A 27,840-nucleotide genomic window follows, 5' to 3' on the forward strand; every position below is an offset into this window, starting at 1 on the left:
CACATGGATAAGTTAAGTTTAAATAATGTGAAGTCATTTAAAATATTTTTTGAAGCGTTAACAAGGATATTGGCTGGTAACTACAGTTGGAAAGCGATCTCTTTCCACCCCCTCCGGAGATTTCCGAACCGTGACGTTAGCGGGGCTTCGGAAGACGTAGTGACGCCTGTTGGAGCTCGAGCGAGTCGACAGAGCGAGTGACAGGAAAGCAAAATGGCGGATGAAGATGTTACGCTGAATGGTAAACCTCTACAATCGCTCCGTGTGGCAGACTTGAAAGCCGCTTTGGAGCAACGATGCCTCCCTAAAAGCGGGGCGAAAAATACACTCATTAAGCGACTGAAAGGGGTAAGCTTGGCTCAGGTTTTTGCTTCTATCAACAAGCTGGTCAAGTTCAGCAGGAGGCTATAGAGTGGGGTTATAGGCCGTGTGTCGGTAGTTCGGGGGAATGCATAATATTTGGCACTCATACCCGTGCGGAAGATTTCAAGTCTAGCGAATTATGCATCCGTGTGTTTAAAGATGTCGAAGCAAATTTAAAACTATGTCTAGTGTGGTACAACATTCTTCAAAGTTGATGTGTTGCACGGCCCGAACTGAAGGCCCAACTGGAGTGTGTGTTTATGCTAGCGAGCTAACTAGCGGTACTAGTCCCTCTACTGTATTTTTGAGCTGCTGTCCTCGGGCCCGCGCTCTGGGAGGAGGGGGCAGGGGGATTGGGTACGCGCCTGCCCATATGCACGGTTTATAGTAGCTCACTAGTTACATAGTTCGCTTAGCAAGACAAGCATGTTTAGGAGATAATTAACGTGAAATTGCTTTTCTTTTCCTCTTCAATTTACTATTTGCCTAAATTTAATTTTCCTAAACACTACCACAGCTGAAAAATAAATCGCTTTCCTAAACACTAGTGCTGCATATGAATGTGCCCACCATCAGAATGAGCAAATCCCCAATTGCATTATAATTACCACATAAGTGGCGTAATAACTTAATTGCACACAATGCTCAGCAACCACACAGATATAACGACAAGTTTTTTAATCTGCCATGCAGTTTCATTTGCTTGTGTTATTACAATGTCCTGTGTGTGAAAATGGGCTATTCTTCTCCCGAATTTCAAATTGAATGCAAACTAAAGGTTTGCTGGCACTCTATAAATTCAATGACCCGAGTGGAATTGGATTTACGCATCGCCGTGCAGCTTTGCCCTTCCTATGTAACTGACATCGACCGATCCCTTTCGCTTCTACGTTCCCTATTTATATGGAATAAAAACGGCTTTGTTCATTAGAATATCATATCCATGCAGAGGACAGAGAGAATGAGTGTTTTGAGACCCTGCTTCTGACCACGATGATGACGTGTTGGGCATGATTTGCAGCAGCACAGAAACAACTCCAGCTAGAGTTGGTTCATAGGAACTAGAGGTCGACCGATTCTGATTTTTCAACACCGATACCGATTATTGGAGGACAAAAAAAGGGCCGATTTTTGAAATGTATTTGTGATCATGACAATTACAACAATACTGAATGAACACTTATTTTAACTTAATATAATACATCAATAAAATCAATTTAGCCTCAAATAAATAATGAAACATGTTCAATTTTGTAGAAATATTGCAAAAACAAAGTGTTGGAGAAGAAATTAAAAGTGCAATATGTGCCATGTAAGAAAGCTAACGTTTAAGTTCCTTGCTCAGAACATGAGAACATATGAAAGCTGGTGGTTCCTTTTAACATGAGTCTTCAATATTCCCAGGTAAGAAGTTTTAGGTTGTAGTTATTATAGGAATTATAGGACTATTTCTCTCTATACCATTTGTATTTCATATACCTTTGACTATTGGATGTTCTTATAGGCACTTTAGTATTGCCAGTGTAACAGTATAGCTTCTGTCCCTCTCCTCGCTCCTACCTGGGCTCGAACCAGGAACACAACTACAACAGCCATCCTCGAAGCAGCGTTACCCATGCAGAGCAAGGGGAACAACTACTCCAAGTCTCAGAGCGAGTGACGTTTGAAACGCTATTAGCGCGCACCCCGCTAACTAGCTAGCCATTTCACATCACATCGTTACACCAGCCTAATCTCGGGAGTGGATAGGCTTGAAGTCATAAACAGCAGAGCTGCTGGCAAAACGCACGAAAGTGCTGTTTGAATGAATGCTTATGAGTCTGCTGGTGCCTACCATCGCTCAGACTGCTCTATCAAATCATAGACTTAATTATAACATAATAACACACAGAAATGCGAGCCTTAGGTCATTAATGTGGTCGAATCCGGAAACTATCATCTCGAAAACAAGACGTTTATTCTTTCAGTGAAATACAGAACCGTTCTGTATTTTATCTAACGGGTGGCATCCATCGGTCTAAATATTCCTGTTACATTGCACAACCTTCAATGTTATGTCATGGGGCGGCAGGGTAGCCTAGTGGTTAGAGCGTTGGACTAGTAACCGGAAGGTTGTGAGTTCAAACCCCCGAGCTGACAAGGTAAAAATCAGTCGTTCTGCCCCTGAACAAGGCAGTTAACCAACCGTTCCGAGGCCGTCATTGAAAATAAGGATGTGTTCTGAACTTGCCTAGTTAAATAAAGATTCTTAAAAAATCGGCATCCAAAATGACCGATTTCCGATTGTTATGAAAACTTGAAATCGGCCCTAATTAATCGGCCAACCTCAAATAGGAACAACAGGACAACAGCCTATCTATGGTGCTACATTTATCTCCCTTATTTGTTGACTGATTTCATGTATGTGCTTGGAATAATTTGGTTAGTTTTGCTGACAATGTAAATGTTTATTACTGTATTGCTACTCTCCAATGATGATCCCGCCATGCTAATACTGATGCACCAGACTGACGGTGTGTCTCTCTGGGTGCAAGTGAGTTAGCCTCACCTTCTCATACTGACTGGATCAGTGTGTGCTGAGGAGAATGAAAAAATAGCTCTTACTCACCTGCATTTTTGTGAAAATACAACAACATTGTGATGTGTGTTTCAACCAGTATTTTGCTCTCTGTTTTAGGCTCTAATGTTGGAGAATCTTCAGAGGACCTCCACTCCCCATATTGGGCTCCAGCCGAACTCCCAGGTAAGAGCCCAAGCCAAACACTACCGATTGGAGAGTCAACACTAGGTGGAAGTTACCTGATTTTCATTTTCAGTCATCTGTGTGTTTGACCAGAGCTTTATTTTTTTTTTACCCTCAAATTGATTAGAACATACAGTATTTCTACCTGTATCGTTACATTTAAGGTTGTGTCTGTCTTATATATTTTTAGATTGGGGTGAGTCCTGTATATATTAAATTACACAGATAGCCTTTCCCTTCCTGTTTTCTAATGTTTTGCCTATATCCCATGTGTGTTTAGATTGGGGAGGAGATGAGCCAAAACAGCTTTATAAAGCAGTACCTGGCTCAGCAGCAGGAGCTCCTCCGCCAGAGGCTGGAGAGAGAGGCCAGGGAGGCAGCCGAGGCCGACGGTAAGACATCCACAACAAGGCTCTAATATCCACACTAGCATACACTACTTAGCATGTAATGCTAGTGTGGAGTGGGCATTGGAACATAATCCCAGTCTATTCCAATATCCACACTAGCATACTACTTAGTGTGAAGCAATGTTTTGAGAATACATTCTAAGTGGTATGCTAGTGTGGACATCTCCTCTCTACCTGAACACTGGATGATGGACCCAATGCTTTGTGCAGTTGGCACATGTATGTCTGGATAGATAGTGGCACAATAGTGTTTGTTAACAATGGTATATACCTGAATGCAGGGCAGTTAGATTAGTGCCCAATACATCTGCATATGGGTGTACCTGAGTGAATTTCTCATCAGCATATATGGATAGTGGGCCCATTTCACCATGTTATGTCACCCAAGTCCTTATTGTCTCCGATGATGATCCCGCCATGCTAATACTGATGTATCAGACTGACAGTGTGTCTATCTGGGTACAAGTGAGTTAAACTCACCTTCTCATACTGACTGGGTCAGTGTGGGCTGAGGAGAACTACTAGGAATTAACCACGATTAACCTACTCTAATATATTTTTCTCAAAAGGCTACAAATAACTTCTGTCAGTTTAATTTATTATTGTATACCGTTTATTTTGGTAAGTGAGTGAGCAGTCTTTGTTTACTCCATTCCCAATTGAGTTGTTGTGCAGAGTCTGGAGACGTCCCAGTTTCATCCTTTCTAAATAGCCAAAAAGCTTATTTTGTTGTCAAACAAATGGTGTGCTGCATGGCCTTTTTTGGGTAAACTCTGACCCCTGACCTCTAACCTCTCTGTGAAACAGAAAGCCCAGCGGGCCCCGAGGAGGAGGAGCACACAGAGGAGGGCAACGACAGCGATTCCTATAACCCTGACAAGGTCAGTAGCCTACACACAGACAGTAGCAGAAGACGCTAAAAAGCCAACCACATTTGAACGGTCCTCCAGATATATGTATTCTCCTATAAGTTATATTGTTCATATCAGCCTAGCTAACAATCAAAATGTTTCTCTCTCCTTCCCCCAACCTGTCTTCTCCCACCCCAGCATCGCCCCATGCCCTCCCAGCCCCCACTGACCCGGGCTGAGGAAGAGGGTGGAGGAGGGCCAATGATGATGGGGAAAGGCCAGGGGATGATGGGCCAAGGGATGATGTCTCGCAGACCAGACTTTGGCCCAGGCTCTGTGCCTCAGGAGTCTCCTGACGCCCCCGGAGGTCCTGGATCCTGGATGCAGCAGCGTCCCTCCCTCCAACATGGCCTCCACCACGAGGAGCCCACCACCCCCTCCCCGCCCCGAGCTGTGGCCTCCCTCTCGGTGCGCGTCCTAGGAGACCCTGAGCGCCAGGGCCTGCCCCCATCCATGCCCCCCCGCGCCCAGACCCAGGAGAAGGAAGGCACCGCCCCAGCGGATGACGACCGGCCCGCCCACTCTGTGCTCCACCTCAGCCGCTCCGCCCGAGCAGCAGCTGGCAGTAACCGTGTCCAGGAAGACTGTGACGATGATGATGACAGCAGTGAGGAGGATGAAGATGAGTGGGGACCTGCGGCGAGGAGAGGTGGCGGAAGAGGGTTAGCCCCTCCCCCCCATCTCCAGCAGCCTTCCCCCAGCGTGCCAGCGGCCCGAGAGAGATCCAGACGCAAGCTCCAGCCTCCGCAACACATCCCCCCTCAGCAGGTAGTACACCAGCCCCCCATGCAGCTCCGCCAGCCCACCCCGCCCCCCTCTCCACCCCCAGAGCTCTCCTTCCCCCTTCCCGACACCCCCAAACAGAGCCCGCCCGACATGGATGAGGATCCAGAAGGGGCTGGGGTGTCCGTCCGCCCCCCTCCAGGTGGTCTCCAGAGGCAGGACTCTGACTCCAGCTCCCGATCCAGCAGCCCAGAGCCCCGAGCCAAGCGCCGACCCGGACCCCTCTCCTTGCTGGCCCGCAAGATGGCGTCCGAGGGAGCTTACGGGAAGAGAGGCGAGGGTGCGCCGGCGGACAGCCAGACAGGTCCTCGAGGGGAGGCTTCCAGACCAGGAGATGGAGTTGGCACCAGCCCAGGAGCTGGAGCAGGACCGGGGGTTGAGGTGGTCATGTTCCCTGGGGCTGCTATCACCCACACAGGAGGCAGCAGCAGCACAGGGCACACGGGATTCGTCACTGTACCTGAGGTCCCTGCACCAGTGGTTATATTTGGATCAGGAGCCCAGTCCCATCCTCTCCCTCTGCTGTCTGTGACAGCTGTCCCCAGCATAACCCTCACAACCGAGCCCCAGGATCCATCTGGAGAGACGGCACAGAAGAAGACAGAGAAAGAAACAAAGCAGGCGGAGGAAAAGGAGAGGAAGATGAAGCAGGTGGTGAAGGAGGAGGAGAGTCACCTGCCGCCATGGCAGCGTGGACGTGACTTGACGCTTCCATCTGCGCCGTCACAGTTTGGGTCTGGGGGGTCAGAGGAGCCTGTGATGGACCAGGGAGACACCCAGAAAAAGTCACCCTTCGGCAGGGACAAACCCCTCTCCTCCGCTTCCGGCTCAGCCATGACGACCACCACCTCCCCACCTGCCATCGCCCCCAAGAAGCCCCGCATGTTCTCCGACACCTCCTCCGGCTCCATGACCTCCCCTCCCAAACCTGTGCAGCAGGGGTCAGTGGTGGTGACCACCCCAGGGGAACTCCCTGAACCCCATTGCATATCTGTGAGACCCCAGGTAGTCCTTGTCTCAGGGGCACAGCAGCACACAGACGACACCATGGAGGTCACCGCACTGAACAAGGCATCTGTGGAGAAGCCTGGATGGAAAGCTGGAGGAGACGATGAGAAGATGGAGAAGGAGCGTGACAGCCTGGCGCAGAAGGAGCGTGCCAGCCTGGCGGAGAAGGAGCGAGTCAGCCAGGTGGAGAAGGAGCGTGCCAGCCAGGTGGAGAAGGAGCGTGCCAGCCAGGCGGAGAAGGAGCGTGCCAGCCAGGCGGAGAAGGAGCGTGCCAGCCAGGCGGAGAAGGAGCGTGCCAGCCAGGCGGAGAAGGAGCGTGCCAGCCAGGCGGAGAAGGAGCGTGCCAGCCAGGCGGAGAAGGAGCGTGCCAGCCAGGCGGAGAAGGAGCGTGCCAGCCAGGCGGAGAAGGAGCGTGCCAGCCAGGCGGAGAAGGAGCGTGCCAGCCAGGCGGAGAAGGAGCGTGCCAGCCAGGCGGAGAAGGAGCGTGCCTGCCTGGCGGAGAAGGAGCGTGCCAGCCTGGCGGAGAAGGAGCGTGCCAGCCTGGCGGAGAAGGAGCGTGCCAGCCTGGCGGAGAAGGAGCGTGCCAGCCTGGCGGAGAAGGAGCGTGCCAGCCTGGCGGAGAAGGAGCGTGCCAGCCTGGCGGAGAAGGAGCGTGCCAGCCTGGCGGAGAAGGAGCGTGCCAGCCTGGCGGAGAAGGAGCGTGCCAGCCAGGCGGAGAAGGAGCGTGCCAGCCAGGCGGAGAAGGAACGTGCCAGCCAGGAGAAGGGGACTTCTAAACCCGGGGAGACCAGGAGAAGGGGACCTGAAGAGACTGTTGAGGTTGAGCCCATGGGACCTGTTCTACCCCCTTCTTACCCAGGTATGGGAGAAGATGAGAGGAAGGGGAAGGAAGATGAGAGGATGAGGAGGAAGGAAGATGAAAGGAAGAAGGAAGCAGAGCGAGGCAGGCGTGGGGAGAGGGCGAGGCGCAGGAGGTCATCTCCCTCTAGTGGTGGCGACTCTTCATCCTCGGACTCTGGATCCTCTTCGTCACGTTCCTCTGGCTCCACCTCCTCCCAGGACAAAAAAAAGGTTAGTGATTGGCTAATCTGGATGTCAATCGAATCTTTCTCTCTGCAATGACAAGCTACCATCACAATACAGTGCTCGAGCAGTGTACACATTAGTTCTTGCTTATGCTTCTGTCCGATGATGATCCCGCCATGCTAATACTGATGTGCCAGACTGACAGTGTGTCAGTGTGGGTGCAAGTGAGTTAAACTCACCTTCTCATACTGACTGGTTCAGTGTGGGCTGAGGAGAACTAGTGAAAGATGCTTCATGACCTGCATATGCCATGCTTATTTCTTAATTTTATTTTCCACTAACAATTAACATAACCTCTCATTCCTCATACAATCGTATGCCTTGCTCCTTAACAAATTCCCATCTTGTCTAACTTTTCTTTATTGAATCACATTGACTTGATCTAAAAGTGGCTTATTTTTTCCCCTAACATAACACTGATATTTTGCTATATATTGCCAATTGTCTGTGATTTTCTCACTCTTTTGTTTGTTTATCAGAAGACTGGCACAGGAAAAGGAAGAGGGGATGAAAAGAGAAGACTGTACAAAGGAGGAGAGAAGAAACAATCTGTCAGGTCAGCCATAGTACCATTTTGAGTTGCTCTCACACACACACTCCTGCTATTCTTTGCACGCGCTAACACACACTTCACATAAACAATCCTTGGTGAGGTGCTCACATTTTCCCACCTGCACTTTCAATTGTAGATATTTCTGCATATGCACTCTGGTAAGGGGAAGCTTCTGCAAACCTTTCAAAACCAAGTGACATTGTGCTCACGGTGTTGCTGATATAGGCCTACACAGATTCACAAAATAATACTCTCTCACACCTGTCTGTCACTTAATTCATTTTTTCCAACTGAATACAATCCTGAATGCCAGTTTGTGGGTTTACATGCACAAGAAACATGATTGAGGTGCACACACACTATTACCACCTGCAACAGTCCATATCCTATCATCTATTCCCCCCAATGTCTCGTCTCTGCCGCCATTATTTTTTTCGTCTGCAATGTGAATGTGTCTTTGGATGACTTGAACACATGCTGAACACTTCATTCTGGTCATTGAGCCGTGGAGGATTGGACTCCAGGAGTGGATGGACGTCGCAAGGTAGCAATTGAGAGTTTAATGATTTATAATAAAAGCAGGAAGCACCATCAGAAAACATGTGTGGATGTGTGTGTGCGCAGATGTATACTGTATGTGTCTTGTCTCATCATCATGACGTTTGAATGTCTATTAATGACCATGAGTGAAGTATATGTTTCATGGGTTTTAATGTGTTTTCTACCACTCCTTGCCTGGAAACCCGACGTTGAATTGCATTGAATTCTATGTCTGACAGAAATGAATGTTTGAATCAGGAAAGTTTCCTCGCAAGACTTCTACGTGCCAGAAAGTTGAATACAATTATATTTGATTGTACTTTACTAGTTGGTCCTTTTGGCGGTGGGAATGTGAGAATATATGCACAGGATAGAATAATTACATATTTTTCAAATTGCGTTCAGATTTCTATCACCTGTAGCATGTGCAGAACCATGTTAACACGTCCACGGCAAGTATACATACGTTTCGTGATAGAAATCAGGTGAAATCTGAACGCACTACCAGCGCTTTAACACATTTGTGTAGTTATACTTTCCTGTGGATATAGTCTCACATTCCTACTGCCAAAAGGACCAACGACTACATGGACAACCGGTAAAGCACGTTAAAATATCATTTTATTCAACGTTCTGGCTTGAGGTCGTGAAAGGAAACTTAACTGATTCAAGCGATAATTTCTGACCAATGTAGAATTCGATGCAATTCTACTCCCAACTGTAAAGTTGTTACAATATAGCGTTAACTTCTCCAGCAGCGTTGTAAATAGTCAAATCGCTTACTCACACGACTAGATATTATAGAAAAGGGCAACGGTCAGTGCTTAGCGATATCCTTGGGACGTCCCAACTCTTCACTTAACTCCTACCATTTTACATTTCAACTTCCAATTGGTTAATGTCCAATTATTTATATACAATAGATGGCTGACAGGGGGCGCTGTTTTGAAGCCACCGCTCCATCTTGCCACTCCCCCACCGTTGTAAAAATATTTTTGAAATTTCCTACATTTGTTTTTGCCACTAAATCTCTTAAGACACCTTCATACATATTTTTTTGGGCCTGTTTACTGTCCCCACTACAACAACATACATGTAATTTTGCCCTTAAAACACTGTACAATTCCTATGGAGGACTGCGCCATTATGGCCGACCGGAGTCTTCAAAGCCTCTAATTGACCAATGCATAGCATTCGCAATACAGGGTTTATTTACATCATTGGTAAAGTCAGAGTTGGGACATCCAAGGCAGCGGCAAAGATTGTAGCCGTAGTCGTATTTATTGTCAGGCGCCCAATGCGGCAGTCCCACAGCCGGTGTGGCTTTGGACATTATCTATTATTGGCAAGATGGTCGAGTGACCACTCTAACAATGGAAGTGCTTGTCCTCAAAGATGGATGGCAGGCGAGATCAGGTGGGATCATATTGGCCAATAAGGGCAGATACGCGTGTGAACAAGAGGCACAACTCTGATAGTCGTTTTTTGATGTCAAACACTACACTCATTGACCTGTATACACACATTTCCAATTTCGTGGTCTGATTTTGGGTGGAGTAAACCCTCTCGCTTCTTCCTCTTTGCCTTGGCTGAGAAGAGAGACGGGTCCTCGCTCTCTCACTCCTCACACCAATTTCCCCTCCCGGCTCGCTATCCAATATGGCCGTCGTGAGTGTATTGCTACTCTGATACCGTCGCAGTGCACAAACCCCGCAGCCGCATAAGGATTTCTCCTCGATTTTAATCCACGCTTTACCGGAGTAATCAATTACGATAGAGCGTTGGCTGTCGGGAGTTCCAGCCCGGCAATATGCTGTCAGAAGGCAACAAAAACGGGTAAGATAGAGAGGGGTTAGGCATTACGTTGCTAGCTGCTAACGTTACCCTTGGTTTCATCGCTAGTCGCTAACGCGCTGATAGCTTGTCACTTGTGTCATGTCTCAAATCCTCGTTCAACCTGCCCGTCTGGTGCCTTTTATATTCGGATTATGGCTAAACTGTCGTATCATGCGTTGTCATGGTCAGCTATTGACGTGGTCGTTTCATTATTACATACGAAGTGTGTTACATGCGACGTGCACGTGAGTCTCGCTCTCCACGTCCACGGGGGGTGTGGATCGGATGGCCTCGTGTTGGGGGGGAGGGGATGGGAGATTCCGGGGTAACTCCGTGATAACTCATGTTTTAAATCTTGATTACCAAATCTATTACACGGATAAATAAGTAGTATAGCTGGTAGTGGTTTGATTAAAGGCGTAATGGTGAGAATCATGCAGTAGCAGCGTTTCATTTTATTAAACATCGAATGACTTCCTCGTTACTCTTGACTGTCATAACATGTTTTTCTTGTGTGTACTAAAACTCACCTACACTCACTGTGAATCCATTGGATGTTTAGAGACCATTTTATATATCCCAATGATAGAGAAGCTGCCTGTCTCACCTTATGAATCAGTGTGTGTATCTCAAATCACACGTATCACTGGTATGAATCTATAGATAATATAATGCATGAGTCCAGGGGGTATTCCTGATTTAATTGTCCACTTCACATGTCGTTTTTTATGCTCCTTTGTCTTGAGATAGCTTTGTCTGATACCATCTATGTATAAATATATGGCTCTGGTGTCAGATTTGTTAAGCGAGATGAGTTGTGGTGATGTTAAATGAGCAAGTGTCACCATGGGAGATCATTAATACACAAGACATCTGTTGGCCATCAAGTCGTTTTCGTGTACCCTTATGGTGTGACATACTTTTCCTTTTCCCAACTGGCAAGGCTTACTGTTGATGAGACTGTCTCATGCGGGTACCACATGTACAATCAACGCTGAATGTGTAGAGCAAGGATTAATGATAAAAAAGGAAATTGAAAAAATAGGGGCCTCTCTTCGTGAAACACAGGGGCAGTTCCTTACCCCAACACACACACACTCTTAATGATCACTTAAGGGACCAGCTGCTCCTGCACTGCTGCCCCACTGGGGTCGAGTTCTAGTAGACATCTGGCCCCTAGCCCCTTACAGGTCTCAGATTGCAGGTGTATGTTTTTTGAGGGGGTAGGAGACACATGCGTAACAATGACTTTGTTTTGGTGTGGAGGAGGTGGAAGGCTTGAGGATGCAATATTGAAGATTTCCAAACAGTTGGCACTCAGCGTTGTTATGACCCTGTAAATAATCACCTCAAAGTGTGTTTTGAGGTGTATTTGTGACCCCGGCACTGGGTGTCAGTTGGCTGCTTGATGGTGTGAGTAAGTTATTTATAGTACACTGTCCCAGATCACTGGCCTTAACCAACCTTTCCCTTCTCTCTCTCGTCCTCCATCTGTCCTCTGTGTGTCTCCGGCTCTCTTCTCCGATGTAGAGGTAGCCTCTCATCCATCTTCTCTTCTCTGCTTTTTAACGAGGGACACATTTGAGTTACTTCGTACCTGATTGTCTCTTCAATTTTCATGGCTAATGAGAGTTGGTAGGACAAGAGACCACAGATGTAATCTATGTTTAGAATTTATGACATTTTCATTCAGATCTTTGTATGATAATCTTCTCTCTCTGCCCCACACCCTCTCCCTCCCTCTTTCTCCCCCAGGGAGGTAAAGCAGTCTTCCCTGTCAGAGCCATCTGGCCCTATGGAGGTGGAGAGGCCAGACCCAGGCCAGACCCAGCCCACCCCTGTCGGGGACCCACAGAACAGTGAGGGCTGCATGGAGGAGGTAAGGCCGCTGAGAGGGAGGGGTTGGGAACTAGGAGCAGGGGGGAGGGGGGGTCCGTCAGTGGATGTTTCTGGAACTAACCACCCTCATCCTATGGCTTAAGTCTGGTACCGCGCGAGTCCCAAATGGCACCCTATTCCCTATATAGTGTACTAATTTTGACCAGGGCCCATAGGGCTCTGGTCAAAGGTAGTGCATTCGAGGTAATAGGGTGCCATTTGGGACCCAGACACAGTTATAGAGAGATACTTCCGTATGTGTAAGGTTAACAGTGAACGACCATACTAACGCCCTTGTAACTATGGCTTAGAGTTAAAACACTCAGGTTTGGGACTGAATGATCTCCCCTCTCCTCGTCCTTTGACGGAGTTCGATACAGCCATTCTTTGCAACATACACTCCCACACAGAGGTGCCATACACACACACATTATTCTGTACTCATTATGTTCATAGAGCAGTTGCCTAAGCGACTGGACTGCAGGCGGTTCATCCCTAATGGGGTGTGAAATTAGATGTTAACTCCACACAGACTGCATGCATGCTCCACATCACGATGTTGTTTGGTCAGTGTGGGTGTCTGTCAGTGTGGGGTTGTGAGAGGGTGAGTTAAGTTAATCTACAGTCACATTCCTCCTTATCACACTTAGGACTCACTTTCAGATAAATATTCATACATTTTCACTAATCCTATAATGGCCATACACAGTTTTGTAATAATAATTAGAGCCATCAAAGGGAAGCAGAGTTAAATGTATTTGGTTTTCCATTTTGGAATTAGCAAAAACCTTGACTACTTGAGTGCATTGCTGTAAACCAGCAATGCACCTTGGCTAATAGGACCCTAATTTTGATTGATCTACCATGAGATAACTTCAGAGAATTTTCTGCTCTTTTACATATTACCAGATTATAAGCTAATGTGATTTGGTATTCAGCTAAATAAACCCTTTTGAAATGGCTCACCCTCACCGTGTGCGTGTGTGTGTTTGGGACCATGACCTCAGGGTTTGCATGAGTAATAGCCCCTGACAGAGCATCAAGGCTCTCCCTCCTCTCTCTTTACCTCCTTTTTGTCTCTCACTCTCCCCCTTCTCTTTCCTTCTCTGACTCTGCTTTCTTTCTCTCCCCAACTGACTCTTGCTCTCACTCTTTCTCCCTCTGTTTCTCACTCTACTGATGATCTCTCGCTCTCTTTCCCCCTCGCGCTCTCTCTGGCCTGACTCTGTCCATCTTTATCTCTGTCATTCCCATGATCTCTTTATCTCTCTTGGTGTGACTGCTGTTTTAAAACCCCATTGATTGCTTTGTTACGAAGGTGCCCATGCCTCTTCCATTGTCCCTAATGGTACCTGCGTACTACTGCTACTACTACTCCAACTTCTGCCCCGCTATGCCCAAGCGCCTCGGCTGTACCTGATCTAGGCCCCAGAGTGACAGCTACTACTACACCACATCTGACCGCACTGAGTTAGCCTCAGAGAGAGAACCAGAGAGCCAGAGCCTGCAAGGCCTCCCCTCTAGGCCTCCAGCCAAGACCAGCGCTGAGCCATACAGACAAGCTGAACCACCAAGGCCTTGCCTAACCTTCAGGTCAGTGCTGAGCCAACCACGGAACCAGAGGCTGAGCCTGCAAGTCCTCCCCGGGACCAAAGCCTCAACTCCAGCCCAACCCTAGGCCAACCACGACCTGAGCCGGACCCACCAATGTCCCGAGCTGAGCCAGCCAAAACCGGCAGAAACACAACAAACTACGAAAACCACAACCGGCACAAGAACCCTGGGGAGGGAAGCCTACTCACTGGACTGCCTGGTGGAGAGAGGGGGAGGGGGACGTTGTTTCCTGTTGTCACCTTCCCTTTCTTCCGCCATTTTGTGGAGGAGCTACAGCTACTCTCCACACACGTACTGAGAGAAAGAAAGTGGACTACGGACTCGTTGCAGACAAGATGAGTCCAGAGGTCCTGCTACTTCCTGCTGTTTATCCCCATGTCTTCCTTCCAGTCTGCCCCCTACTGGTTGAGAGGACTGTAAATAGGCAGATGATTTCTGCCTCATTGACTTGAATGAACTGGGACCACCTACACACTTATAAGGACCAAACCGATAATCGGAAATGACACCAAGTGGACTTTTTCTGACACCTCTCCTAGCTATGTGTCTTCAATGTAGACACTCAAGTGGATTATTGAAATGGACTTAACATGTTTTTGGACTACATATTTTCTCATAAAGACATTAACCTCTGAGTGCAAGAACTTATGGAACTGTTTTGTTACTGCGGGCCCTTTTGTTGGCTCTTTCCCCTGTTCTGAATGCTCCTATTGGCTTGACCTGCCAGGCCAGCAGCCAACCTGGGCCTTGATTGGCTGGTCAGCCTTTATCAGACTGCTGGATCTGATTTGAACTTTTCACCTGCATCAAAGATTGGGGCACATTTTTGGGGCAAATCTGGTTACAGTGCACACGAAGAATACGTCATCAGTGCTTATAGCCTACATTCTGAATTGACAACTGGGTGTTTGTCCAGACATCTGTAAGAGACTTTCAAAGCTATTTATAGAACATCTCCCCTCACTGAACCTTTTTATAAAACTACTCGAGGCATTATGGACGTGAACTTCAATCCGTGGTCTCATTGGACTATTGGTTATTACACCATCAGACTTTTCAGCTGCAACTTTGCAAGTCTATACGTCACACACATTCTGTCATGACATCAGGGGATCCAATTTGTTTATATTGGGACCTCAAAAGTTTTGACCCCTTCTAACCATATTTGTTCGCTAAACCAACCATTCAGGAATCCCTTGCCTCACAAGCTAAAGGCAAAATGACTCTTTATCAAGCAAAGCACCAGTCAGTTGAGAAAAGCCTTCTTCCCCCTCTCGTTCGAGAAAAAAAAAACAAGTCCAAAGCTAAGATCACTTCCTGCCTGCCGGCTAATCACCATTCAGCACACTCAAATCGAGTCCCGCCCTCACTCCTCTGCCTTCTCTGATTGGACCCTTGTTGCCTAGATACAGTACACACTGCCGTGCGGTTGGGCCATAGCCAAGCCAGTGAGGAATCAGGTGTCGATGGTACCAGGAAATGACTTGTCATTTTTCTCTCTATTTGAGATGTATTTTACTTTTTTAAATAACTTAAGTAATGTCAGATAGTTTCTTCTCAGATCTGTTTGCTCATTTCAAGACAGGAGGATTGACTTCATTTTGCTATGTGTAACTCAATATAAACCTTTTTTTAAACTGTCATGATTATTGCAGTTTCAAATTGATAAAATATCCTAATTTGATATGTAGGCTATCCTAAGTGTCTGCATGCATTTCCTGGCAGAACACCATTCTTTGTTTGAATCATCCACTGAATTGGATCTGCAGTATCAGCCTAGACCTGCTCAGGGGTCTCTGGTCTGACAGACGAGGTCTCCAGCGCCCACCCCTCCACCTCTGTGACATTGAACACTCCGTCACAACCCAAACACTGACTCACAACATTGTATGTAGATGTTTAGGCACCAACACAGGCTCTTGTACATTTTGTTGCCCTTAAAATGTAAGGTACATAATGAAAGGGAAAGGGGGACATCTCGACAGTTGTACAACTGAAATGTCTTCCGCATTTAACCCAACCCCTCTGAATCAGAGACTATATATACTGAACCAAAAATATAAACGCAAAATATGAAGTGTTCGTCCCATGTTTCATGAGCTGAAATAAAAGATTCCAGAAATATTCCATACGCACAAAAACTTTCTATGTTGTGCACAAATTTGTAAAATGCTGACTAACAGGGATGTTAATAATTTGTCAATATCGTCCACCCACCTGACACGTGTGGTATATCAAGAAGCAGACTTAATCTTCATGATCATTACACAGATGCACATTTTGCTGGGGACAATTAAAGGCCGCTCTAAAAGGTGCAGTTTTGTCACAACCCGATGCCACAGATGTCTCAAGTATGTCCAACTGGCCTCACAACCGTAGACCACATGTAACCACGCTTGGGGTGTGTTGAGGAGTATTTCTGTCTGTAGTAAAGCCCTTTTGTGAGAAAAAACTCATTCTTATTGGCCGGGCATGGATACCCAGTGGGTGGACCTGGCTCCCAAGTGGGAGGGCCTATGCCTTCCCAGACCCACCCATGACTGCGCCTCTTTCCTTATATGAACTGTAAATAATCAAAAATCTTAGATAAGGTTGCGTTTTATTTTTTTTCAGTATATGATTTATTAAAGATAGAGTTACAGTATAGTCAGTCTTTCTGCTTACCACACACAAGAAGAGCCAGACATCATTAACAAGGGTATCCTCCTGGTCTGAACATTATCATCCCCGACCCAGATTCCATGAAGATGCATTAATACAGTTAATGTCAGTCTGTCTTATACTCAACCAGGTCTCTACAGTCTAGCAGAGGAAAGCTTGCCGATGCCTTAAATTAGACCCTTTTATATAGCATATTCTATGCACTTGGTTTGTCCTCAGTTGGTACTACACCCACACCACAGCAACACCGCAGTAGGAGGATTTTCTGTGAATTACCACTGTGCCTTCACCAACACACACCAGTAGGAGTATACTTTAGATGTCTAGTGATTAAGTTGCAGTGCTACACTTACACACGGTAGGAACATAATAATTTGTCTTAATCTTCCAGTGTCTTTGAACAAAGGTGGAGGCGAACGTGCCTGGAGTTTCCCTCTGTATCGACCAAGCCCCCCCCCCCCCCCCCCCCCCATCTTCTCCTTATGTGGTTTAATAGGAGCCTGTCAGACAGTTCTCTCCCTCTATCCCCCACCTCTCTCTCTCTCTCTCTCTGTGTTTAGTATGTTGTCACAGTGTCTGGGTCTCATCTCACCCCACGCCCCTGGGGTATCTGTTACATCCTCTCTCTCTTTCCAGAGCACCACTCCTAAAGCGTTCGCTGCACGCAAGATCTCCTTGACCAGTGAGTATTACCAGTTTGGCTTACTGTTGCCTGTCCTGTACTGGATCCCCTCTAATCTAGACCGTAGAAAATAATCACATCAGTCTAGATACATTCCAGGCCGCGGGTCCCGACAGATCATTGCGACGCGTCAGCATTTTTCATGCTATGGGCAGTCATAAGACTACTTTTGGACAAACATTTCTTGGAAACGGACGTCTTTCTGCTTCGTGTGCGTTTAAACTAGATCGACCTAAAAGCACATATTTGTTGCATTATTCACACACACACACACACACACACATTCAGTAGCCTACCGCTCCTTCTAGTTGGGCGTGCGGGATCTTGTGCGCCTCATTGAAATAGAGTAAGCTGCCTAGTGACTATGCATGGGTGGAGAATCACGTGGCAGTTATCGTTCCAAGGAAATTAACTTCAATATGATTAGACTAGTTTACTACAGTGTCTGTAAATAAATATTGCAAATCAAATTGGATTTGTCACATGCGCCGGATACAACAGGTGTAGTAGACCTTAGTGAAATGCTTACTTACAAGCCCTTAACCAACAGTGCAGATATAAGAAAAAGAAAAATACAAAGAGTCTGGGTAGCCATTTGAATAGCTGTTCAGGAGACTTATGGCTTAGGGGTAGAAGCTGTTAAGAAGCCTTTTGGACCTAGACTTGGCACTCCGGTACCATTTGTCGTGTGGTAGCAGAGAGAACAGTGTATGACTAGGGTGGCTGGAGTCTTTGACCATTTTTAAGGCCTTCCTCTGACACTGCCTGTTATAGAGGTCATGGATGGCAGGAAGCTTGGCCCCAATGTTGCACTAGGCGGTACGCCCTACCCTCTAGAGCCTTGTGGTCGGAGGCTGAGCAGTTACCATACCAGGAAGTGATGCAACCAGTCGGAATGCTCTCGATGGTGCATCTGTAGAACTTTTTGAGGATCTGAGGACCCATGCCAAATCTTTTCAGTCTCCTGAGGGGGAATAGCCTTTGTTGTGCCCTCTTCACGACTGTCTTGGTGTGTTTGGACCATGATAGTTTGTTGATGTGGACACCAAGGAACTTGAAGCACTCAACCTGCTCCACTACAGCCTGTTGATGAGAATGGGGGTGTGCTCGGTCCTCCTTTTCCTGTAGTCCCCAATCATATCCTTTGTCTTGATCACGTTGAGGGAGAGGTTGTTGTCCTGGCACCACATGGCCAGGTCCCTGCGCTCGTCCCTATAGGCTGTCTCATCGTTGTCAGTGATCTGGCCTACAACTGTTGTGTTGTCGGCAAACTTGATGGTGTTGGAGTCGTGCCTGGCCATGCAGTCATGAGTGAACAGGAAGTACAGGAGGGGACTGAGCACGCACCCCAGAGAGGTCCCCATGTTGAGGATCAGTGTAGCGAATGTGTTGTTACCTACCCTTACCATCTGGTGGCGGCCCGTCAGGAAGTCCAGGATCCAGTTGCAGAGGGAGATGTTTAATACCAGGGTCCTTAGAATGAGGTAGTAAGTAACAAGAACATTTCCCAGGACATAGACACATCAGATATTGTCAGAAAGCTTAAATTCTTGCTAATCTAACTGCACTGTCCAAATTACAGTAGCTATTACAATGAAATAATACCATGCTATTGTTTGAGGAGCATGCACAGTTAATGCAACCGCTGTGTCAGATTTCATAAACGCTTTACTGAAAAAGCACACCGTGCTACAATCTGAGTACAGCGCTCAGAGACCAAAACAACCCAAACAGATATCTGCCATGTTGTGTAGTCAACAGAAGTCAGAAATAGCATTATAAATATTCACTTACCTTTGATCTTCATCAGAATGCACTCCCAGGAATCCCAGTTCCACAATTAATGTTTGTTTTGTTCGATAATGTCCATCATTTATGTCCAAATACCTCCCCTTTGTTCGCGCGTTTAGCCCAGTAATCCAAACTCACGACGCGCGATCACTAGGAGCAGACGAAAATTCAAAAAGTTCCGTTACAGTCTGTAGAAACATGTCAAATGATGTATAGAATCAATCTTTAGGATATACCTCAGACTTATCATAATTCTTATGTCTGTAATTTAGTATTCCCTTTTTGTTAGTTTTATTCTTCCTTATTATCCCCCTCATGTTGTGCAGACAATATCCTTACGAACATGCTAAATTACAGCACAACGGTAGCAGTACTCCTTTTGTGTGTATTTTAGTATTTTTATTGTTACTATTTCAAAGTAGTAGTAGTAAATAAGCATTTCAATGTAAAACTCTACACCTGTTGTATTCGACGCAGGTGAAAAATATATACTTACCATGTTATTCATCCTCTCAGCAGGCAGTAAGACGTCTCCAGAGGGAGCAGCAGCAGCAGCAGGGGGGGAGGCAGAGTCCGGGACCGCTGCTGGGAGGAAAAGGAGGTGGGGATCCAGCACGGCCGTCAACACCAAGAAACCATCCATCAGCATCACCACAGACTCACTCAAGGTACTGTACATGGCAGCACACACACATACAGACAGGCACACAATCTGAAGAAGAGAAGAACACCCTAAAAATCCCTGTTTCAATTCAGACACAACATGGGTTCAAAGTTGTTATATTCAGACTCATTGTCCTCCTTTCTCCCCTTCTCCTACCAGTCTCTGATCCCAGACATCAAGCCCAGTCAGGATGCTGTGGTGGATCTCCACCCTGATGACATCCAGTTGTCTGGGGACGAGGACACCACCAGGGAGGACCAGGGCCTGGACAAGGGCCTCAAGATCAGACGCACTGTCACACAGGTGGGGAAAGAGGCCTGGGGAGTGGATCAGACCAACTTTAATAGGCTACTGTATAATTCAAAATATTGAACCTTTATTTAACTGGGCAAGTCCGTTAATAAAGAACAAATTCTCATTTACAATGACGGACTACCGGGGAACAGTTGGTTAACGGCCTTGTTCAGGGGAAAAACAACAGAACAACAACAGTGGGGAGGGTGACGGTTATCACAGTGTCTTGAGTTATGTAGATGGATTTCAGAATGAACCTGGAAGATTCCATTGAAGGGTTTAGGTAAACTGTGAGGTATGAGCATTTGTAGATTAAAGTACATAATTGGAGTACATTAATATCGTAAATAGACCAGATGTTGAGTTTCTTAATAACCTCTTGGTGTTAGGGGGCAGTATTTTCATTTTTGGTTTAAAAAAAAAAACGTTCCCGTTTTGAACGGGATATTTTGTCAGGAAAAGATACTAGAATATGCATATAATAGCTTTGGATAGAAAACACTCTAACGTTTCCAAAACTGTAAAGACATTGTCTGTGAGTATAACAGAACTGATGTTGCAGGCGAAAGCCTGAGTTAAAAAATCCAATCCGGAAGTGCCCCAGGTTTTGAAAGCGCTGCGTTCCAATGACTCCCTATATGGCTGTGAATGTACCATCAACGAGCTTACGCTTTCTACGTATTCCCCAAGGTGTCTACAGCATTGTGACGTAGTTTTACGCATTTCTGTTGAAGAATAGCCGTAGGCGGCCACAATGCGTAAATGGTCACATGGTGGCTCCGAGAGAGATTCTCGCGTAAAATACGAATTGTCCCGACGGATATATTATCGAATAGATATTAGAAAAACACCTTGAGGATGGATTCTAAACAACGTTTGCCATGTTTCTGTCGATATTATGGAGCTAATTTGGAATATTTTCCCAAATGAGTGGAAACCGCAATTTCCGGGCCATTTCTCAGCCAAACGTGAAGAACAAATGGAGCTATTTCGCCTACAAAAATAATATTTTTGGAAAAAGTGAACTTTGGCTGTCTACCTGGGAGTCTCGTGAGTGAAAACATCCGAAGTTCATCAAAGGTAAACGATTTAATTTGATTGCTTTTCTGATTTCTGTGACAAGGTTGCCTGCCGCTAGCAAGGCATAATGCTATGCTAGGCTATGATAAACTTACACAAATGCTTGTCTAGCGTTGGCTGTAAAGCATATTATGAAAATCTGAGATGACAGGGTGATTAACAAAAGGCTAAGCTGTGTTCCAATATATTTCACTTGTGATTTTCATGAATAGGAAGATTTATGTCCGTTGCATTATGCTAATTAGTGTCAGGCGGCCCAAACTGCTGCATATACCCTGACTCTGTTGCAAGAGAAGTGACACAATTTACCTAATTAAAAGAAATCCATGTTAGCAGGCAATATTAACTAAATATGCAGGTTTAAAAATATATACTTGTGTATTGATTTTAAGAAAGGCATTGATGTTTATGGTTAGGTACACATTGGAGCAACGACGGTCCTTTTTCGTGAATGCGCACTGCATCGATTATATGCAACGCAGGACACGCTAGATAAACTAGTAATATCAGCAACCATGTGTAGTTAACTAGTGATTATGATTGATTGATTGTTTTTTATAAGATAAGTTTAATGCTAGCTAGCAACTTACCTTGGCTTCTTACTGCATTTGCATAACAGGCAGGCTCCTCGTGAGTGCAATGAGAGGCAGGTGGTTAGAGCGTTGGACTACTTAACTGTAAGGTTGCAATCCCCGAGCTGACAAGGTAAAAATCTGTCGTTCTGCCCCTGAACAGTTAACCCACCGGTTCCTAGGTCGTCATTGAAAATAAGAATGTGTTCTTAACTGACTTGCCTAGTTAAATAAGGGTGTAAAAACAAATCTATGAAAAATTTAAATCGGCCCTAATTAATCGGCCATTCCGATTAGTCAGTCGACCTCTACTGCAGACAAATTGAATATGATCTTTTCAAGGTAACTTATCATCAATTAGACTTCGAGGAATCTAGTGGATGTGACTTGTTCCATTTCATTCCCACAAATTGAGATTCTGGAGAATAGAGTAGTTCAATTAGATGTTTAAATGTTTTTTTACATTTAAAAAAAATCTATCTGAAACATTCAGAAAATTTAGCCATATCTGAGTTGGCTTCATTAATTAGGGAATCAAAATGACTGTGTGATAAAATCTAATTGGTATCATCAGCAAAGAGAATGGTAGAAAGCAGCAAGGTCATTGATATACATTAGGAACAACAAAGGCCTAGTTATCGTATCTTGGCCCTGGTAGATGCACAGCTGTTTGCGTAAACAAATTGGTCTCTATCATAAACATAACTATATAACCAATGATATGTATTATCATGAAAACTGTAGTAATGCAATTTAGAAAGTAATATTTCCTGATCAACCGTGTCAACAGAAGTGTTAATTAAATGTTTCAACATTTTCTTTTAGACCAATTCTGAGGATTTTAGAAAAACATAGTAGTACAGATATTGGGGGATAATTTTCAAAAGATCTTGGATCCCCAGATTATATAGAAGGGGATAACTTTAGAAAATGGTCTATCTTTAGGAACAATACCAGTTTGCATAGATTTGGTGAAGATCTACATTAGAGGCTGCTGCTGATATCTTTAAGTTACCAATTACATCAGGAGGATCAAACTGAAGCAGAGAATGGAAATGTTCCTTAATGCAATCCACAGGATTTCCATCAGTGGTTTTCCAATTTGGCCTTTTTTTATTTTCTTCAATTAGTCGTGGCAGCAGTTCCTTTCTTTTGAGGCGTACCGTTTCAGAGAAGTCTTCATTTATGAAGATGTTGGTTTCCTTCAGGCACTTGGCTCTCCTGAGAATCTCCTCCTTGTCTTTGAACCTGAGCATTTTCGCCACTATAGATCTGGGCCGTCCATCAGGGAAAAAAGTGCCATTCCTAATCGCCCTCTACATCTCCACGAGTTTAGGGTCCAGTATGAGTTGATCTGCCAGGGGTTTCTTGCCCTTCGGTGTCATGCCAAGTTTCAGTCTTAACCTCAATTCCAGCTTTTTTTTTAATGGATTAATTTTTTATGTTTTTACGCCTCTATCGGTTTTCGAGGTAGTCTCCTTTTGGAAGAGTGCTTGTCAAGTGTTTGGAAAATTGCTAAATGGTGACATTCACGCCCTTTAGCTCCTCCACCTCTGACTGCGTAAACTCAACTGTTTAAATCCCATGACATCCTTAAACAAATCATCAACCCTTTTGTTGGTAGAATCCATAAAGAGTTGCAGGCCAGACTTTTTTGGGGGATCTTTATACAACTCTTTTTATACAACTCTTTTTGTTGATCGAGGTCATGGAGTGTAGCGTTTGATACATATTCCTCTTCCACATTGAGCTTTGGGGTGTTTATTTCTGTCTAGCATAAGCCAGTGCTGTTGATACAAGGTATATGCTGGGCAGTAAGCCTAAACACTGGTCGAAGATGCTTGGGAAAGACAGTGGTAGGAGCATTCGCTTACCCACGGAACGAGCATCGTGTGAGGACGGAGACCGTTTTCTTTTTATCGACAAGCCAACATTTATTCTTACACACTTGAGCTGTATAGTGATTAAGTTGTCACTTCTCCATTCATAGGTGGTCCCAAGTGAAAACCAGGAGAATGGCCAGGGAGAACAAGATGAAGAGGAGGAGGAGAAGAAACCGGAGCATGACAGAGAGAGGACACAGAAAGAGAAGAGGAAGGACAGCTACTCAGAAGACACCATGGAGTCTCAGTCCTCCGCTACGCACGACACCGATGCTAAGAAAGGTAACGCACAACAGTTCTGAAGTGTAACGCTGTCTCCCAAGTCTCTCCGGCTAAAATGACACTTCTTTCTAGCCACTTTATCTTCCTGCCCTGTTCCCCTTGTTTGTCCCTTTCTCTTCAAATCAATCTCTCTCCCTCAGTCACTCCCAGTGATACGCTGGTGCGTCGCTCCATCAGCCAGCAGAAGTCAGGTGTGTCTGTCACTATCGACGACCCGGTTCGCACCGCCAAACAGCCCTCTCCGCCCAGAGGCAAAGTCTCCAACATCGTCCACGTCTGTAACCTGGTGAGTTCCGAGCATTGTCTTTATAACACACTCATTTGAGTGTATAGCATATATAAAAGTAGATCTTGGGATAAGGTTGCTCCTAGTCACTGATCAGTTTAACATTTTCTTCCCTAATGGGTAAGGTTAGGATATATGGTTCCTAGATCTGTGCAAAAGGGCAACTTCTAACTTGAATCAACATCATGAACTGAGTGACCTGTGGCCCTGACTGACCTATAACCTCTCTCCTGTCCATTAGGTGCGACCTTTCACCCTGGGGCAGCTGAAGGAGCTGCTGAACAGGACAGGCTCAGTGGTAGAGGATGGCTTCTGGATCGACAAGATCAAGTCTCATTGCTACGTCACTGTGAGTAACTGTTATTGTCTCGTTCTCTCTCATACCAGTTTGTCTCTCACTATCATTGTCAAGTCGGTCAGATAATGAATTCCCAAATTACTTAATTGGGACTAGAGAAGCTGATGGCTTTGAAAGTCCACGCACATCACACTGTTGTTTTTCAAAGAACTGGTCATTGTTCTTTGACCTCTCTCTCTTTCCTCCCAGTACTCCAGCACAGAGGAGGCTGTGGCCACACGAGCTGCGCTCCACGGGGTGAAGTGGCCCCAAAGCAACCCTAAGGTCCTCAGTGTGGACTTCTGTGAGCAGAACGAGGTAATTCTGTCCAACCCTTTCACACCCAACAGGGAACAACTGGACTAGTACTAGTAAACACTAGGAACATAGGAATATTAGCTCTGATGGACTAATGGGTATCTACATAAACTAACTTGGGGGAAAATAGCTTGCGCTTGGTGTGTAGATCTATGTTCAATCTATTGTGTAAATTATGATTTAACAAAGCCCTTCCTCTCTTATCCATCCAAGGAACAAGTTTTTACATTTTAAAGTGATAAAACACTGCCTGTCTAAAAATCATTCTCCTTCTTTTCCTCTCATTCATCCTTTATTCCCCTCGTTCTCTCCCTTCTCTAGCTGGACTTTCACAGAGGCCTACTGGCCGTGGATCCCAGAGAGGAGCACCGCCCCCAGCCTGGTGTGGGTCCTGGAGGTCCCAAAGTCCGACCGGGCGTGCTGCCCCCTCTGATGGACGGGCGCGGGGACCGCGGCGTGGTCGGAGGGGTGCGGGACCAGTGGGCGGAGAGAGAGAGGGAGATGGAACGCCGGGAGAGGACCAGGGCGGAACGTGAGTGGGACCGGGACAAGGTTCGAGACTTCGGAGGCAAACCAGGAGAGGAGAGGGAGAGGGGGAGGAGATCTCGCTCCCTGGATAGAGAGAGAAGGCGGAAGGAGAGGGACGGCAGGGAGAAAAAGGCCGACAAAAAGGGTGAGAGGAGTTGGGAGTCTCTTGTCCTCTTTATGCATGTTTTAATATCTAAGCTGTTTGTAACCTATAGCTATTACGATGTTAACTCACTATCTTTCTCTCTCCCTCTCCTCCATTTTCATCCATTCCAACAGATGAGCCTCCTGCCAAATTACTAGACGACCTCTTCAATAAGACCAAAGCAGCTCCCTGTATATACTGGCTCCCTCTCACTGAAGAACAGGTAAGACACACACACACACACATCATCATGCAACAACTTGATGGGAGTGTTTTATTGTCATTAATGACTTTTGTTTGCATCCCTAGGCAAACCAGAGGGGAAAAGAACGGGAAGAGCGACAGAAAGAACGAGAGAGGAGGCGGAAAGAACAGCAGGAGGAGGAGGACAAGAAGCGAGAGGAGGAGAGAAAGGAGAGAATTAAAAGCAGAGAGGAGGGAGGAGCTGCGGTAAGCACTGGAAGTGTGAGTGTCCGGGGATCTGAGGGAGAGAGGGAGCGTGGGAGGGAGAGAGAGGGGGAGAAGAGGAGGGACAGTGGTGGATTCAGACCCAGAGGTCCTGATACTAAACCCTCTGCTGGGTTCCGACGCTCCCGTAGCCGTAGCAACCCTCGAGACAAACGCCGTTGAGTGTTCAGTTTGACGGAGTGAGAGAGATGGGGAGGAGGAAAAAAGGATGGATGCAGTCCCTCATTCAACATACAATTGGAACACAGCAGAAAGAGATTTCTAGTCCCCCTCCTTTACATTACCTTTACAAACCACTTCCATAGTCTTCAGGTTAACAGGCTGTTCCTCTTCTGGCTATCCTGTCATTTGGGCCAGGGAGACTCCTATTTAGAAAACCCCAAATCCTCACTCAGTAATGCTGTCTGTCTCTCATATGACCATAAAAATCTACATGTATGGACTTTGGTCACATGTTGATAGCTTAGTGAACCGAAAAATGTCTGCCTCCAAAATGGCACCCTATTTCCTATATGATGGCCCCCGTCAAAAGTAGTGTACTATATAGGGAATAGATATGGTGACATTTTCGCTCTCCCTCTTCCTCCTATAGCTGTCTCATCTGTCTCAAGCTTCTCATACGAAGCAGTCCAGAGGCCTATTCTGAGCTCTGGAAATTCTCATGCATTTTAACCAGAAATGGAAATAAAGGGTGGAGGTTTGCCTCGAGGCCGAGTCTTGTTCCACCAATCTCTGCGGGCACACAGTAATAAGACTCTTCCCTGTAATAATCCATTTAAAAATAGCAGCCCAGTTTACCAACCCCCAAATGTGTTCTAGAATCAATTTTAGTATTTCAAAATCCAGTGAAGTTATTTTTTCTACGACCGGTACCAAGGCCCTTTGTAGGGTCATGTGAAGGTTATTTTTTCTGCTTTGACGTTTTATTATGATGAATCATGTAAATCTCAGCCTTGGATGGTTTTTGTGTGTTCTAGTGTGTGTGTGGTGGTGCTCTGCTCTCCCTCTCTCCACACACTAAGGTTAAAGTTGGTTAATGTGTCATTACACTGAAAGCAGCATATGTTTAAGAAAATTAGGAAACTATCTTTTTGCCTTGTCAGAGGGGTAGGGACATTTTTGTGTTGGGTGGGGGACTGATTTCATTTGTGCCCACTTGGCATGTATACGGTTCTTTTTAGGTTGTTTGGGTAGGGGGGGTCCAAACGCACTGAGAGAATCCGTGTGGCACGATGTGAAACTGTCCCAACATGTGAAACTATCCCTTTCTTGCTCTCTTCCTTCTTATTCACTCAGTGTACCCTCGACCCTCCTAGTTCTTTTTGTAAATGAATCAGACATCGGATGAGTTTAACTTAGATTATTACTGTTTTAATATTGTTTTTCATTTGTTTGAAACTGAATCTTATTTGGCATTTTTTTTCTCCTGTAAGTGCTGAATGTACAAAGAATTCAAAATAAATGTAAAAGTTTAAATGTTGTCATCGCATTCTTTAATATAGTATCTCAAGTCACATTTTGTAATGTTGTTCATGTTCAATAATTGCTTATTCGGGAGATTATATGAATACACTGCATGGCCAAAAGTATGTGGACACATGCTCATCGACCACCTCATTCCAAAATCATGGGCATTAATATGGAGTTTCACAAGAACAGGATTTCACGTTTTTTTTCTTAATTTCATGGTATCCAATTGGTAGTTAGTCTTGTCTCATCTGCTGTAACTCCTTTATGGACTCGGGAGAGATCAAGGTCGGGACACAAGCCGAATTGCTTCTTGACACAATGCTCGCTTAACCCGGAAGCCAGCCGCACCAATGTGTTGGAGGAAGCACCATACACCTGGCGACGGTGTCAGCGTGCACTGCACCCGGCCCAACCACAGGAGTCGCTAGTGGGCGATGGGACAAGGACATCCCTGCCGGCCAAACCCTCCCCAAACCCGGACGATGCTGGGCCAATTGTGCACTGCCTCATGGGTCTCCCGGTCACGGTCGAGCCTGGAATCTAACTTATGTGTTTGTATTTTATATATATATATATATATATATATATATATACACACACACACAGATATCCCGAATACTAGGTTTGATTTCCACCTTCTGGCCACAGATTGTA

At 45.8% G+C, this 27,840-nt stretch overlaps 1 protein-coding gene and 3 non-coding genes across 5 annotated transcripts; all 4 read left to right on the forward strand.

Moving 5' to 3' along the window:
• Window positions 1–182: 182 nt before the first annotated feature.
• LOC109896968 (apoptotic chromatin condensation inducer in the nucleus) lies at window positions 183–27,192 on the forward strand. Of its 2 annotated transcripts, none has more exons than XM_020491447.2 (17): window positions 183–348; window positions 3,041–3,106; window positions 3,387–3,498; window positions 4,324–4,397; window positions 4,566–7,289; window positions 7,784–7,860; window positions 11,989–12,112; window positions 17,023–17,068; window positions 19,376–19,527; window positions 19,683–19,826; window positions 23,460–23,634; window positions 23,775–23,920; window positions 24,162–24,269; window positions 24,468–24,575; window positions 24,897–25,248; window positions 25,383–25,471; window positions 25,558–27,192. In XM_020491447.2, exons 1-17 carry the CDS (start codon window positions 214–216, stop codon window positions 25,876–25,878), a joined length of 4,953 nt encoding a protein of 1,650 aa, XP_020347036.2. In that variant the 5' UTR covers window positions 183–213; the 3' UTR covers window positions 25,879–27,192. The 2 variants fall into 2 exon arrangements, with proteins under 2 accessions (XP_020347036.2, XP_020347037.2); XM_020491448.2 differs by having other exon boundaries at window positions 7,787–7,860.
• On the forward strand, window positions 2,830–2,948 carry LOC116375336 (small nucleolar RNA U6-53/MBII-28). The gene has a single exon (XR_004211088.1). It is a non-coding gene; the product is annotated as a small nucleolar RNA U6-53/MBII-28 (small nucleolar RNA).
• On the forward strand, window positions 3,915–4,033 carry LOC116375338 (small nucleolar RNA U6-53/MBII-28). Its single transcript, XR_004211090.1, has one exon. It is a non-coding gene; the product is annotated as a small nucleolar RNA U6-53/MBII-28 (small nucleolar RNA).
• Window positions 7,402–7,503, forward strand: LOC116375337 (small nucleolar RNA U6-53/MBII-28). Its single transcript, XR_004211089.1, has one exon. It is a non-coding gene; the product is annotated as a small nucleolar RNA U6-53/MBII-28 (small nucleolar RNA).
• Window positions 27,193–27,840: the final 648 nt, after the last annotated feature.

The sequence above is a fragment of the Oncorhynchus kisutch genome, linkage group LG9 (genome assembly GCF_002021735.2).
Source record: "Oncorhynchus kisutch isolate 150728-3 linkage group LG9, Okis_V2, whole genome shotgun sequence".
Lineage (NCBI taxonomy): Eukaryota > Metazoa > Chordata > Actinopteri > Salmoniformes > Salmonidae > Oncorhynchus > Oncorhynchus kisutch.